The 16213-nt window shown below is 34.5% G+C and overlaps 2 protein-coding genes across 2 annotated transcripts; both read right to left on the reverse strand.

Moving 5' to 3' along the window:
• Window positions 1-3: 3 nt before the first annotated feature.
• LOC130820747 (glucan endo-1,3-beta-glucosidase 8-like) lies at window positions 4-1695 on the reverse strand. Its single transcript, XM_057686247.1, has 3 exons — window positions 1358-1695; window positions 603-1179; window positions 4-525 (listed from the first exon to the last, which is right to left on the reverse strand). Exons 1-3 carry the CDS (start codon window positions 1693-1695, stop codon window positions 4-6), a joined length of 1437 nt encoding a protein of 478 aa, XP_057542230.1.
• A 4610-nt stretch (window positions 1696-6305) lies between these two features.
• On the reverse strand, window positions 6306-15943 carry LOC130820749 (ubiquitin carboxyl-terminal hydrolase 17-like). The gene is made up of 11 exons (XM_057686249.1): window positions 15265-15943; window positions 12100-12877; window positions 11914-12002; window positions 10022-10107; window positions 9773-9923; window positions 9551-9665; window positions 9302-9459; window positions 9044-9128; window positions 8738-8950; window positions 8428-8489; window positions 6306-7417 (listed from the first exon to the last, which is right to left on the reverse strand). The coding sequence occupies exons 1-11, from the start codon at window positions 15537-15539 to the stop codon at window positions 7045-7047; spliced, it is 2385 nt and encodes a 794-aa protein (XP_057542232.1). The 5' UTR covers window positions 15540-15943; the 3' UTR covers window positions 6306-7044.
• Between the last annotated feature and the right edge of the window lie 270 nt (window positions 15944-16213).

Here is a 16213-nt window from a genome sequence, read left to right on the forward strand (position 1 = left end):
GCCTTACAATAATACAAACAACAAAAGTATAATTCCGAAAAGAATAGTTCCTGTTGGAGCCATGCGAACCCTAATTGCTGCACTGTCAACCTCTATCGGGAATAGACAGTCGTTTTTGGAAGCATTGCTGGAGGTGATTATACCAAGCCCATCGAACTGGCAAGCTTCGACACTCTGATAATTCATCTGATAGAATATGTTGAACGCGTATGAGATGTTACCATTAAGATCAAGGTCATTGCACGAGGAGCCATAGCCTAGCGGCGTGCAATCTGACCTTGAGCACGCGTAGTCTAGGGAGCTTGCTATCTTATCCTGGTTATTTGCATTCGGGTTGAAGATGCACCATTTTTGTTCTAAGTACTTGACCCCTTGAGCCCCTATTGGCATCTTGTCGGTGGTTTTGCCCGTAAAGTCGATCGCAAACTTGGGTTGTCCATCATAGCGAAAGATCCCCCAATGTCTCTCGAAGTTTCCGGGGGCTATGCTCTTCATGTTCTCGTCAAGCAGGCCGAAGAGGTAAACCTGAAACAAGTACGTTTCACAAAATCTTACTAAATTATCGAATAGAACGCTCAAGAAGGATAGTTTTAGAACAATACCTCCATTGCACCGGGCCGCATAGGGGTGCCCTTGTTAGAACTCAACTTTTTCATCAAACCATCATAGAATTTTTTGGCAATCTTAGGATTAGCTTTGATATGTCCATCAGTAGGCCATCCAATCTCACCAACTATAATTTTCATATCTCCATAACCATTCTTCTTTAAGGCCCAAACAAGAGTATCAAAGTTAGCATCAAACACATTGTTATAAGTTTTGCTGTTGTCGGTTATACTTTTTCCACCTCCATCAAAGAACGCGAAATCTTCTGGGAAATTCTCGTTTTGGTAGAGACTAAGGAAAGGATAGATGTTTACGATAAATGGTGCACCCTTATCTTTGAGAAAGCCTACGATGTCTAGCATGAGATCCTTGACATCACCTCGAAAATCTCCATTCGAGGGCGAGGTTGAGGATGACTCGTACACGTCTGCATTGAGGGGAATCGAGGTTTTGATATCTCCATGACCAGCAGCTTCAAGAGCCTTCACTATGTTCTTTAAGGCTGGGAATGTTGTTTCCATGAAACTATTGTTGTAACTCTCTAAGAATGGCTCATTCCCTACCGCCACATACCTGAAATCAGTTCGGTTCTGCATGTTAACGTCTCACCGACAAAGTTTGATCTCAAATGGTCACTAATGTATAATGGAAAACATAACCAAATTAGATCTTATTAAATTTGTCTCGATGCCTGATTTCATAATATCAATTTTTTATACCTTTTACGCTTAGACATGCGTACTATACGTACCTTATATCAACTCCTCCATCACGAAGATGCTTGGAAACGTTCTTCTTGACCCAATCTTCTGCATTATCATAGTCGTTCATCCGTTCAAGCATGTCATTAGGGATGGCAACCATAACTTCAATCCCAGTCCCAGCTAAGTGTTTTAAAGTATAGCTATCGGCATCGAAAAGCTTCACCTTCTTTATGCCATTGTCTTTCAACATTTCAACAACTTTTCCTGGTGGTAATGGATTAGACGCAATGTTACCCCAGTTTACACCTAGATTGTTAGCAGCACCATTGATCGTAGCCACTAGCACGAAGAATGTGCATAACCATATAGCCATGGCTCGATCCATGGTGCGTGACGTTCGAACTTGGGATTGTACAAGAAAAATATGGCAAAAAGAGAGAATATTTGCTGGGTTAGGGGATTGTAGAGAAAGCAATGGATTAGACTAGATTGTAAGAAGCATCTATGGGAATTGGGAGGGATGGTTGGGAGAAAAAAAGGCTTCTTGTTTAACTTATCTATTTTAAGCTTTTTCTAGCTTCTTACAAGTAATGATCTTATGTAATCAACTTTCTCACTTTCTATTTTTGGTGATTTTGGCTTGATAACTCTCAACCCTTAATCTAAAAATATAAGTTCCACTTGGTTTTCACATTATTTTGGTTATCTAGAGGTCCTTTGGTTTTGACATTAAATCAAGAGCAACGAAAGTTACAAGACGTTGAGGAAACGGGTACGTAAAGACTGATTGACCAATCCTATCTGAATTCCAACGAGCAATTAAATAGAGAAATGATTATTATTATTTTTTTTTTTAAGGGAAAATGAAGATGCTAAGGATGGAAGAAGAATGATTTTTTTTTTTTATTTGGGAGAATAATATTTTGAAAAGGATGGCAAACATTTTTGCTCTTAAGTTTTCTATTTTATAGCTCTTATCAAAACAAACAATGAAAAATACAAAATTATTTTTATAAGAAAATACTTTTTCCTAAATCAAACACTCTTCTTATAATATTTAATGGGAGTAATTTAAATGATATAATTTATGGCGTTGGAGACAGCACCAATAGGAAAAGGTATGGTATTATTATTATTATGTTAAATATAGAGGAAGATTATGAAAATTGTCTTTTGTACGTATCTTTTTATAATGAATTTTCATTAGCAAGTCTAATTGAACTATGAAAAAATGTTTTTGGGACGCAAAAGGAATTCAGACTATGTATACGCTTGCGTGAGCATGTAAGTGTCATACTTTGGTTGACTTTTTTTATCAATTTGTCTCTGTTTGCAGTTATCAAACCTGAGCTCTGGTGCTAGAGGCGCTTACATTTGGAAATTAGTTGATTTTGCTCTTATTTTGTGCTTTTTTTTTATAATTAATCTTATCTATTTCAAATTACCCACTTAATATACATAAATGTGTGTACTTATTAGTTATTACATATAATATATCTTGCTATTATGATTATACATAATGTAACTATAAATAATCATTGATCAGAATTTTATTTATGTGCTAGATATGTCAAGGAACCAATTCAATCAAAAACTTAAATATGATTGAGGTTCTAAGATATGTTATATAATCTAACACACTCCTTCTCACGAGAGCCCATTAGGCTAAAAGTGTGGATGCGCACATGCGCTGAATATTCCACTTTAAATGAGGGGTGGTTGAGATTCGAACCTGTAACCTCTTGTCACGCTAGCTTAAACTTATCGTTGAGGCTCTAAGATATGTTATATAATCTAACAAGATAAACTTAATTTATGTCTTAATTGGAACTTGTTGATGCTTTCAAAAGCTTAATCGACAAACTCGATTTTCTATTAAGACCATCATGATCTTATTTGTCACGATCGATCAACCTTGCCATTGCCAAATATACATATATAGACTTAACAAATTTGAAGGCACATCAACTTTTTAACTATGCCAAAGCCTAACTATAAAATAAAAAAGATAATGTTATAATGAGTCTAATAACTCTATTATGAATGATGAACATAGAAAGAATAGCTCAAATAAGCATATTAATATTTCTATATCAAGAGGATCGAATCTGAACTAAGTTGGAGTGAGTGTTACTTTTTTTAGACAAGATCATGAATTCGATTCTCATCGAGTCTTTCATTTCTCTTAGCCTAACATATAATAAAAAATGTCAGTATCAGTCTTAAACTATACAAATTTGTTTAAAATAAACAAAAAACTTAAATATTAGGACCAAATCAGAGTTAAAGAAGGCTTATAGTCAGATTCTTTTTCCTCGAATTTAAATTGGATTTCTTTCTCTAATTGAGTCGAATTAAGAACAAATTCAGATTAAGTTGTCTTTTAAAAGTAAAGTTTGTGTGTCTCTCATAAGATATGAAATATTGGCTTTGTGAAATTGCAAAAAAAAAAAAATGAAAATAATGAAGGCAATAATATTTATACTTTTCAAATGCCTTAAATAAAACATTTAAAAAGTCAAAGAATAAGCCAATATGAAGGAAAAATTGTGGAATACTTGAGAACTTAGAAGGTACAAAGTATTGTAATTAGTTGCAATGACTTTATCATAACATTTTGAAGGAAAAATTTCTTACGAGAAGGTGACATAGACAATTTTAAAGGAATATGAGATAGGCGTGATTTGTTTTAGTTATATTTAAGATCATAGATTATAGGACAATAACTATTTGTTTGGTTGTTTAATACTAAATGATAGTAAATGTCACTAATAATAAGGATTTGTATAGTAAATATGGTAATTAAAATTTGATCATAAATTTTTATTTTCATAATATTAATTATTTCATTTACAAATGAAAATACATTAGAATGAATTATATAAAAAAAAAGATAAAGATAATTGAATTACAAAAATCATGATAATTGTGTTAGTCAAAAGATTTTCCTATTAAATTACAGTATTAATTAAAAAAGACGAAGATTGACAAGACAAAACTTAAAAGGTGGCTACTCTTACAAGTTACAAGGCCCTCCCTTCAATCAAAACATTATGAATAAGGGCCATAAACTACCCCATGGTGCCACTGCCAACTTAAAGCAGTCGTTACGCAATATAACGATCTTATTTTGTGGAGTGTTGGTCAATTACTTTTGTGAAGTGTGCTATGATTTTCTATTGTTAGTACACTTACTTTGAGGCATAAATTCTTATTACAAATGTGTCAATACCCAATAAGCCCTCGGAAATTGTACTAATTCAAATGTTGAACAAAAAGGACAATCTGTGTAAAGACAATCTCATTAAGAGACTGCCTTTAGATGGGTCGACCCAAAAAAAATAAATAAATCAAAATTATAATTTACTGATTTTTGTTTAATTAATTAAATGCATTTACTTAATTGGAATCTGTACTCATCATTTGTCTGTCTTATTGTTACCTGCGCCAATTAATGTGGTAAACTGCTCATCATTAAACAAAAACACCATTTGAATTTTCACTGAATCTTTCTTTCTCTTCATACTCAAAACCCTTTTCATCTGGTTTTCATCTTTTCAAGCTCAGTTCACTATTTTTGTCATTCTACCATTTTCTTGTTTTTCATGACCCAATTTATGAAGTGGGTTTTATCATGACCCAATTTATGAAAAAAGCTTCATCACCCAAAAGTGGGTTTTATCATGTTCCAATTAATGAAAAAAACTTCATTAATCTTGCTTAGTTTCTTCCATTTTTTAGTTTTTCTCTTTCATCAAAAAGCTTGTTCAATTTCATCACTTAAATCAGGTATTTAAAATTGTCAAGCAAATTTATGTTTTTAGGTTTTGCATTTGGGTTTTTTTTCGTGTTTTGATATAAATTTTCAATTTGTTATTTTATTGCATTTAATATGTAATCTTTGTCAATTCCAGTCATGGATGATGATGATGATGATGATGAACAAACTTTAGGCTTTGTCATGGAGAATTTGAAAAATCTCATCTCATAAGGAAAGGAGTGTTGATGATGAAGATTCAAGCCTTAAACCAAAACGCAAGAAGACAAAACTATGCAATGTGAAAATGAAAACAGATGAAGGGTCTTAAGTAAATTAGATGTTCATAATACCTTTGATTCGTTCTAGTGTTTTTGTTTTCATGTAAATTGGCATTAGGTCTGATGTAAATTAACATTTATTCTTATATAAGTTGGGATTATGTTTATTGTAGATCGATATTAGATATGATATAAGTGGATATTAGGTTTATTATAAGTTGGCATTAGGTCTAATTTCAAAAAAATCAAGAACCAAATTTTAGCCTTTTTTATTCCTTCTCAAAAATATCGCAAAATTTAAAAACGATTGTGCTGAATATCGAATTCTTCCATGAAAGCATCCATGGTGTTTCTGCTGATAATATTAAAAGAGATGTTAATGATATTTATTGATAATATGGAACTTTTTTTAAAAGATTAATGCAATAATTACATATGTGGTTTTCAAGAGGAGAGATTAATAATATGCATTGGAATATGGAAAATGTCTTGATAAAAGAGCTCTGCTAGCTAGTGAGTTATAATGTTGTTTAAGTGTTTTTTTTATATATTAATAATAAAATCAGCATTAAGGGCATAGGCTTAAGGACCGTCTCTCAAGAGACCAGCTGCCAGATTAATCAGAAGTATCAAGCAGCTTATATAAGATAATGACTCGTCCACTAAGCCCTGAATATTTCCTCTCATCTGCTACAAAGTCTGCCCAGCCTGAAACATCTCAAATCAACTTCAAAGCTCAGGAGTAAACAGATATGAAACCATCTTGTTAAAAAAAAAAAAACAGATTTCCAAGTTCCAACTCAAGATAAGAACTGTATGAGAAAGCTCAGACTGTAAAGCGTACTAATGTACTAATTTTACCTTAGCCAATAGATTGTATCTTATAAAAGAGCATATATATAGATTATTATACCTGGCTAACAAAAAATTTGCAAGTAAAATGTGAATGTGCAAAAGTAAGATTAGAATTGGGGAGTATATAAAAAATTACATCAAGAAGCATATATGAAGTTACATTTGATACACAAATAGGCCTTTCTGTCAAAAAATATACTATAACTAAGCCTCCAATAGGAAAATTTTGTAACAACAAATAGGTTTTTATCCTATACAGTGACTTCAAAAAACTCCATCTCTCCACCCACTTAACTTAAAAGCTCAAATTTGAATAAAACCATTTGAACTTAACTTTACTCTGCCTAATTTAAGCGAGCAAAAGATGGAACTTAATTTTACCCAAACACTAACCTAGTAAATAAGTCCTACCATTTGGATGTCGGGTTGTTGAATTACAAAATATACAACTTCGCAGAGCATAACCTGTACTTCATATTTCGGGCAGTTCCAATTCCTGAGTTTGTACAGCCATTCAGTGGTAGTGATGGTAATGGGTCTGCGTCACAAGAGGAACCCAATGTCAACGTACATGAATCATGATGATGAAACTCCCTCTCAAATACGTGTTTCTTTTCCATTACCATTCTTGACGTGGCCAACCGAGAAATGGATTGTATACTTGGGGGGAACACATGCTCAAAGATGGAATTTAATTTCCATGGACTTTGACATGAGATTTCAATGGTTATGAAACCCATTACGATCGCTGCCAACAATTGATATCAATCAAAGTGCCGTCAAAAATCAAAAAATGGCAGCTCAAAGTCCTATCAAGTTGCCTCACAGAACCAATTGGAGCTCAGTGACCAGCAACACCACCTCTCCCAAACAGGTAATCGGAAAAGTCATCCATGCTTACAGAATCTTTGGTGCTTGGTGTACTACACGTGCCCTCTTCTGAGTAGCTGAACAAGGAGGAGACCTCACTTGATGAATCCACCCTTGGAATGCTTTCAACAGAGTGAGTAACCCACTCCTCTACAAACGACGGGTCCTTTGCATAACCACTTTTACTTGACTGACGCTGCATCACCAAAGGATCAACACCAACATCTGAACCACTATGCCTGATCTTAGGCTGAGAATGACCAGCAGAATCAGCTGCAAAATTCATCACACTAAGCTTGCCATCATAAAAACTCCTGACAGATGATGGCATTCTTGGAGTGTTCCTGCAGTAAATAGTTTCGAGATAAGTGTGCTTCCACCAAAAATAGTCTCAATTAGAAAACAATCGGATGCTAGAATATTCAAAGAGACAACCATAAGCAAGTTATACACAAATGACTATTTACTTGTAAGCATTCTCTTTTCTGTTTTTTCCTTTTCCTCTAAGAAATATGGGCTCTACAGTGAATCATATTATCAATGAAGTAAAAAGAAAAAATCAAATTATAAATACTCCCTCTTATTCTAATCAAATGTCCTGTTAGTTTTTTGGCATCATTCACTAATCACTCTTAGTTTGTATTTCGTTCTCGATTTATAAATTAAGACATAGTCATGTGGGATCTTGTTTGATTCGTCTCATTGTAAATTTTATTAATATCAACTTTCAATAATTTTAACAAAGCACAATTAGAATATTTAGAATTGAAATAGTGTATACAAGTGCAAAATCAAATGAGACATTAAATTAGAATAGGAGTGAGTAAAACTCAGCGGTTATCGTAATTTCATTGAGTTCCTAATGCCCTCCCTCTACTTCTACATAAACACAATATAGAATCAGGTTAAATTAAATACATCCTAAACATGGTGGAATTTTAAGTAGTGAATGAGCAAATTAATGTCTACTTTGTTCATTACATTTGTGTTCCCATAAAACTAACGAGAAAGCTCTCATTCTCATGCATGGTAAATCCAACAGAAGGTTAGATTACAAAGTTTGTTTCTCTTCCTCATCCTATTATGGCAAGTCCAGATAAAAAGCAGTAAAAGCAAACAATATCATCCCTTCCCTTCTAAATTCCATTCACATTAGGTCACTCTGAACTTCTCTACAATTTGAATTTGAAAATAAACTCCTACAAATATCAATACACAGGACTCCCAGAAAGTCCATTCAAAGTTGTGCTACAATATGCACATTAGCAACAGAAACATGAGTCCAGTAACTTCCCAATTCCCATCTACCTTAGAAGATGCCCAAAAACACAAGCTCATTGAAAAGAACATGTACCTTGCATAGAGAAGCATATAAGCCTCTACTGATAAGACCCTCTCCAGATCCACGCTAACAACCTGCAGCAAACCATTATCAACCCTTGCTCGTAAGGAAACATAAGGCATAAATGATACAAACTATAAAGCAGCATGCAACAACATTGCCAAAGTATCAACCCCAAATTCCAAAATATTGAGATTAAAAGGTTCCCATATGTGAGTGGAATATCAAAGACTGTAAAAATAAATAATCAAATTTTCAAAGAAAAGAATTGTCAAAAAGCAGGAATCCTCAGCTTCTCAGGAGTTAGCAAAAAGAGACATACCACACTGTCATCAATCTTGAACCACTCATCACTGTAAGTCTTCACGTAGCAAACATAATGACCAGAAAATTCAGGACTCGAGACATCCAAATGAACTACTACAGCATATAGACTGTATTGAGGGTCTTTATCACTTGAGTGACTCATATAAGGAGTCATGTTCAGAATTTCGGGAAACTTAACAGGTTTTCTTAACTTCGTAAAATTTTCCGCCTGGAAAAAATAGTGAAAAGATAAGCATGCATATCTAAAGCATATTTGCAGATATGAAAAAAGAACACTCCAGATTGCCATCTAGAGAATAACCTGAAATCGCTTAAGCATGATTGTAAGGATGTTTGGTGCTTGAAATACAGTCAACTTCTTCTTAGCTTTCTCATAAGATTTACATCTGCAGCATAATGACAAGCAAAATAATGAAATCTAAACATATAATTACAAGCATATTGCAAGGATAAAGGCTTTGGCATTGAGTATATATAACAAAAACCATACAAATATTTTTATTAAATTAAAAAATAAGAAAATAGTTAGTTGAGGAAATGTGAAAAAAATTTGGAGAACCTGCTGCAATAGTATTTGTTATCTCCCTCTAACATTTCAGAAGCCGTAAATCTTTTAAGTGCTTGTTCCAGAGTCCTGATATCCCCCTCTATCTCTACAGTGAGGTCCATCATCCTTTCATATATCTCTGATTTAAAGTGGCACTTCATGCATCTTATCTGAAATAAAACCAAAAACTTAATATTGCACAAGCAAAGTCAATACAGAAGTTACAGAATATCAATGCTCGCTCTCAGCAAAGAGTCAGACCTTAGAATGAAGATAGCCTACAAATGTCATGCCAACGAGAGTGCTTTCTTCAGCCACTGAACCTGCAAGTCCAGCTAGCTCAACACAAACCGACTGCATAGAATCAACAGCATACCTGCCATCTTAGCAGTAGGGGCAATAAATACATCCATGATTATGTTAAAACTCCATGTGCAGGAATACATGTAAAAAAGAATGTTATAGATGTCAGAATTTTCTCACCTCAAAAACTCATGGGCATCTTCTTCTCTTCCATGACCAAGATGAGTAATGTTAGAGAGGATTCGAATGGGGGATAGTGGAGTGTAACCTTCCTTTCCCTTTAGCATAAGATGTTCAAACTCACAAACAAAACACCATTTTTCCTTCCAGCCTGACAGAAAGAAAGCAAAAGAGAGAGTTCTTAAGCACAAAAGTCAAACAATTACAAAAGTATTTAAGTCCAGGTACACAAGAGGATTAGATACTTGCATTCTTTAGAATGAAGTCCTTGAAGGAGATACATTGTCAAGGGCCGAGTGTAAGCAAGGCATTGGAGCACAGCATTTGCATAGCAACTGCAAAACATTTAACGCAAAAATTCCATAAGAAGTTGGCTAATACTGGTCAGTGTTAAGCAGTCAAATCAAAACCAAATCACAGAGAATATTATTGTACTTTACAAGAACCACTAAGCTCCTCCACCCCCCCTCTCTGGCTGAAGAGAACTGTTTTTTGGCTATAAATTATGATGCAATAGTCAATACTACCACCACGTTTTCAAAACACAACATTTCTATGTTTCATGTAAGAACTTTTATGAAAAATGTTATCATTAAAAAAAACACCAGAGTAATGTACAATGGCCAATCATGCTGTCGGCACTTCTTTTTGATACTGCAAAGATGTAGCTTATTGCATTTCAAATCTAGAGTCTTTAAAAAGCATTGTTGATATTCTGGGGGGCCATGAGCAAGGTTGTATATACAACCCTTGCGGGAGCCCCATTAGAAGCATTTGGGTATAGATGTGCTGCAGATATGGAATATATAAGCCTAATTGTATACAACGAATGACAAATAACTTTAACGTTACCCAAGCTCAAGCTCTTGACTCTTAAGCACTGTATTGTTCATTTTCACAAAAGCGAAATTTATAAATGTATTAGTTAGTGGCATACAGCAGGGAATAACAAATCCCTCTTAGCATTCTGGATAGAAAGATAAAACAAAGGAAGTTCTTGAACTCAAACAGCTCCTATTCCAAGTTCCAACTCCACTCAGGTCACCACTCACCACCAACATCCCTAAAAGGTTTTGCCACCACCACAAAGCCCCCAACTTCACCATATACTTCCACGGTAACAAATCACGTGCTACATATGTATAGTAAGTACTATTCATCAACAAAATATGTCTAAATTCACTGTATATGTAAGACAAACGCAGTTAAGTGGGATCTTATTGGATTCAACTCATGATGTAGTTTTCAAATATCATCTTTTTATAATTTGTAATCAAGCACAATTAAAGAAATTCTGATTCAAGGCATTTCATTTTACAGGGTGTAGAGTAGAAATGTTGTACGTAATTTGCTACGGAGAAAGTATATTGATAAAATTAGGCGGTATCAACATCATAAATGCCACAATCTCATCCATCCCTCATCATCTGTCTCACAAAACCCGTCTGCTGGTAGTCTTCTTTTGCCATGTCTACCACAACTATAGTTCACTTGTACTTGCAAGAATGATCTCTCTTAGCTCTCACTTTTATTGAAAAATTGTAAATTAGTAACTTTTAATAGGGTAGTTTCCAAATTTTGAATTGAACAGGTACAATCAGACCTATGGGTAATTTGTAGGCTGTACGCTGGCAAGTGTTTAGATAGTCTATCAACACATGAATATTTATTTATTTCGCTTTGACTGGTGTATTCGGCATCTCTTTTTGACTGGTGTATTCGGCATCTCTTTTTGACTGGAATAAAGTAGTCAGCGGCCTCACCACACTAATTGTCAGTCAAGACATATCCAAAAATGCGTAGCAGTGGGCATAAGTAGGTAGGTGCAACTGTCAGTTTGGAGGCATTCGGTGGTCATTCTATTATTCTTTGAATAGAGAAGAGAAACACTTTTGTGAGCCAAACAGGCACATCGGGAATCAAGACCCCTTTTTTTTCTGACAGGGGCTACAAATCTAAGATATCATAAACTTATTTGCAACTACGTCTATATAAGACCAAGTGTGGTTTCCAATGTTGACAGGAAGAAGGAAGTTAACAATCAAGATGCATGAAGCCTTAAGCATCACCACTCAAGACTAGAAAATAGCACAACTTTTTTATTTCTGCATGCCAATTAAAAAAAATTATTCAGGAATTACCTGTTTCCACAGTTTGTAAGGCCGAATGGTTTCAATTCAACATCATTACAGGAGTATAGTTTCAAAAATGCATCATACTGAAATACTGCCTGCAAATTTAAGATTAACCACACATTAAAGCTTTGGGAATAGCAAAAGAATTATATTGGGGCCAAGAAGAAAATGAATGTGATAGTAAAGAGACACCTTATATTTACGATTATCCAATATTCCGATCAAACTATTATGCGGAGGGGGTTTCTTTTGATGAGAGGTTTTGAAAAGATGCACAACTTTTTGAAAAGACACTTTGAAGCCATTATATGGAATCTGGCTAGAACTACTACTGCTTCTTGATGGCAATAAACTTTTGCTAGAACTTTTACTGGCCAAAGATTTGAAATTCTCATGCTTGACTGTATGTGAAGGCTTCTGTCCCTCATCATCCACAAGTGGAACCTCTTTGGGTCTGGAAGAATCGATATTGTCAGGAACATTTCTATCAGAAGAATTGTCTTGTCTAAATCCTGGAGAAAGGTCTGTGTTCGAAAGCCTGGATTTTCTTTTGTCATTTTGTCTTGATTTTCCTCTGTTCAAATTTTTAACATTGAATCCCGACCCCGTTTTTGAATTTGTGTCAGATGTATTAGTCTTATCTTCTCTTAGGCCCCTTGAAGATTTGACGTCAGGGAATTGCATCCCATTTTCACTAGATAGACTTCGTCCATTATCAATGTCCAAAGAGTCGTTGGTCACGGTAGATAGACGAGGTACAGGGGAATCCGAAATTTCGCCATTCAGCTTACTATTTTTGTTTTTCTCATCCATCCTTGGAAAATCTTCAGCAGGGATGCAATTTGTTTCACGTTGCTGCATAGTTTCTGCATTATCATTTAAATAATCTCTCTCGAATGCATTGGACACTTGAGGATTGCATTCAAACTTGTGACCTTGTCTCCAATGGATTATTTGGCACTTGCTAGAACTGCAATGACACAAGTAACGAAATGAAAACCAGAAAGGTAGACATACACCACCAAAACAGTCCGGTACTCTTCTCAATCTCTTTCATCATGCCCCCTCACCCCCGCCAGCCACCCCACACCCCAATAACAACAATCCATCACCACAATGACATCCCCCCCCCCCCCCCCCCCCCAAAAAAAAAAAAAACTATGGGGTACTAGAGATTTTAAAGGGGCGTGGAGCAAAAAGACATGGAGTAACAATTGATATGGCCGAAGTCCAAATCATAGTGCAAAATAAGGGCACGTAGTATCATACCCACCGCATTGTAAAGATTTTTGAATTCTCGCATCTTTAGGGGTGTAAAAAGCCGCGTTTTAAGCAAGTGCAAGAGAATTCAACTAAAGTGATCAAAACTTATGTACACCTTCACAAAGGCAATGTCTATGAGAATCATAGTGCAAAAACAAGACCGTCTTTTGTGTTGTATAGGTGTAAAAAATCACGTTTTAGGCCCTATCAAGGGATCTCTACTTTCAGTCGTATTTAAGCATCATGATAATTCCATCACTTTTCCATTACCACAATCGTCACTATTAGTGCATTTTTGCACTATGGTGGCAACGCCATTACAAGGTGTATATCATAAACCCTAATTTCTAAATTGCTCAAAATGACAAGACCAAACAAGAGAACATGTAAAACGATTAAAAGTAATGATAAAGGATAACAAACCATTGAATAAGGGAATGAGCAAGATAAACTCGAACTTAAAAAATAAGAATGCTTTAAATTTTGAATTGATTGATATTTACCCTAAGGGGGTGTTTGGCATGTGAAAATGGGAATTATGAGACTATAGTTGAAACTTAGAATGAGACTTTAGGATGAGACTTGAGTTGAGACTTTGAAAATAAATGTCTCATGTCCTACTTTGGCAAATAATAAAAATAGATAAGGAATTAGATAAAAATTGATTATAATTACAAAATTGTCCTTATAACTCTTACATTTCTTTACTTTCATTAATGGCAAAAATGGCTTTTTATAAATTTTCTAAGTCTCAACCCCAAATATCACTCTCTCTCGAGACTTTTTTTTTTGTGGGACTTTCCCTTCCCAAGTCTCATCCTTTGCCAATTCCCAATCCCCTTGAACAAACAAGGAACATTTTATAATTTTACCCCAAAATCTCAATTCCCTCTTAGCCAAACACACCCTAATATCACATGGTTAACAAATTCAAAACCAAAATTGGCAGTCAAAGTTAAACACCCCAAATTCATAATGTGGATCAGCTAACACTTTCAAAACTCAAAACCAAAAAGGAAAAAACCCATGCCTTGTTTGTTGCTAAAGCCTAAGAAAGCTTAAAAAGAATCTCCCATTTTCATTTGACTATTTTAATACCCTAGACTCCACTAAAAGAGACCACAATCTGAAATTTACATAAGATGACCCCTTATGGCTACCTAAATTACATAAGATGACCCCTTATGGCTACCTAAACACACAGTACTCGCTCACATGAGGCAAACTATCACCAATCTAGTACAGTTAAGCATTTTCAGTTTCTCATAACAAAATTGCTCAACTTCATCATTGTCCCATCAAATCACAAGTTCAATATTCATATTATCCCTACAGGAGTCACAAACTTAAGTGTATCGTCTTCTATATGTATAATCATTTGGAGGAAATTTAGTCATGTTAGATCCCTCATCTTCAAGCATAGACGCACCAAATCGTCAATTTGATTTTTACAATACTAGGAACAGTGGAGCACCCATCACTTTGTTCAAATTCAGCCATCAAGAACACTGAGGCATACCACACTATTCAAATGACCAGTGCCGTGCCTGCACTATAAAGTAGACAATTGGGATACCTCATATTCCAAAGAACAAAAAATTATGACCAGTGCCACACTATTCATATTTCAAAGAACAAACAATTTCAAGAAATATTTAAGATTAAATCCTTACAACCAAAATTACACCTTAACTTCTACACCACATAAGCTCCACGTCACACCTAGCTACAATAAACTTATGAACGAAAAAAATTTACCAATTAATAAATTCACACCTTCCAAGTCTCCAATCTAATAGATCGCCTTTTCTTTTCCCTCGTTCATTCTAAATCACACTATATAAAAGTTTTCTACTCACTTTGCAACACCAAAGCATACCTGCATATCTTCTTGTCCAATAAACGCTTTACTTTATAAATTACCAGAAAAATCCGAGTTCATAACATAAATTGATTTGTCTAATGCTTAATTGATAACAATAGGCATGAACAGTGAAAACATTAAAATTTTCCGCAATTTACGGGAAAAATACTAAACAAAAATAGGCTAACCAAAGAAATCAAACAATCAAAAATTGAAAATTAAAAATTTACCAATAACGAACAGCTTTGCAACGGGAACACCTAGTAGAAGTGAGATTCGAACAAACAGCACACTCATAATAACGTGTTTTCAACGCAAAATTAGAATCATTATAGCTATTATTACTACTTAATTCTCCCTGAAAAGCATTGAAATTCGCCATTGTAGCTTGTGGAGAAACCAAAACGTCGACATTCTTCTTCTCCTCTTCATTTTTCAATGTCCACCGAAAAATAACCGTAAAAATTAACAGCGCCGCCGCAAAAAACACCGGAATCTGCAGCATTTACCCCGCGCCAAGGAGCAACCTTATGAGAAACCCTAGAATCTTAATCTCACACATAAAGCGGTCGATGTTTACGGATCAGTGACGTGGAGAAATACCAACCATTGATTGTATTGACAGCGGCGACGGCGACGGCGATGTAATAAGGGGGAAATCGGATGTAGATTTGGAAATGTATTAGGTTTAAACATCTGATGAGGAGTAAATTTGGATATGCAAAGAGGAAATGAAGAATGAACATGAAGAGGAAATTAGTTAAATTAGGTAAAGTAATTGCTACTTTTAATTTAACCTAATTTTTAAGCTGAAGATGTATTTTTCGATTTGGGGAAAAAAGGGGGGATTTCTTTAGTCGTGGTTAGAGAAGAAAAAGGTGGGGGTTGAGACATGAGGATGGTGATAAGATTACAAAAAGTCTATTATAAATTTTGTTCATATTATTTTAGATTTTGTTTATATTATTTTAGTGTAAATTAATTTAATAATAATAAATATTTTTTAATAATTATATTTGATTTTATTTGTTAATTAAAAATATTAATTATATTAAAATCTTTTTAAATTATTATAAACTAAAAAGAGACTAATGAAAAAGTTAGATTGGTTGATTATTTAAAGTTGATAATTTAATTAAATAGCTTGGGTATGACAAAAGCCCTACCAAACCAACCAAA

The sequence above is a fragment of the Amaranthus tricolor genome, chromosome 8, assembly GCF_026212465.1.
Source record: "Amaranthus tricolor cultivar Red isolate AtriRed21 chromosome 8, ASM2621246v1, whole genome shotgun sequence".
Taxonomy (NCBI): Eukaryota; Viridiplantae; Streptophyta; class Magnoliopsida; order Caryophyllales; family Amaranthaceae; genus Amaranthus; species Amaranthus tricolor.

What these genes read in the sequence shown, in the direction of transcription:
- LOC130820749 (XM_057686249.1), bottom strand. Translation starts at nt 15,539, where the DNA reads ATGCTGCAGATTCCGGTGTTTTTTGCGGCGGCGCTGTTAATTTTTACG. An exon ending in CTTACAAACTGTGGAAACAG is followed by an intron (nt 10,108 to 11,913) that starts GTAATTCCTGAA and finishes AATGTTTTGCAG; the next exon opens with TTGCTATGCAAATGCTGTGC. An exon ending in TATATGCTTCTCTATGCAAG is followed by an intron (nt 7,418 to 8,427) that starts GTACATGTTCTT and finishes TATTTACTGCAG; the next exon opens with GAACACTCCAAGAATGCCAT.
- LOC130820747 (XM_057686247.1), bottom strand. Translation starts at nt 1,695, where the DNA reads ATGGATCGAGCCATGGCTATATGGTTATGCACATTCTTCGTGCTAGTG. An exon ending in GATGGAGGAGTTGATATAAG is followed by an intron (nt 1,180 to 1,357) that starts GTACGTATAGTA and finishes AACTGATTTCAG; the next exon opens with GTATGTGGCGGTAGGGAATG. An exon ending in TGCGGCCCGGTGCAATGGAG is followed by an intron (nt 526 to 602) that starts GTATTGTTCTAA and finishes TACTTGTTTCAG; the next exon opens with GTTTACCTCTTCGGCCTGCT.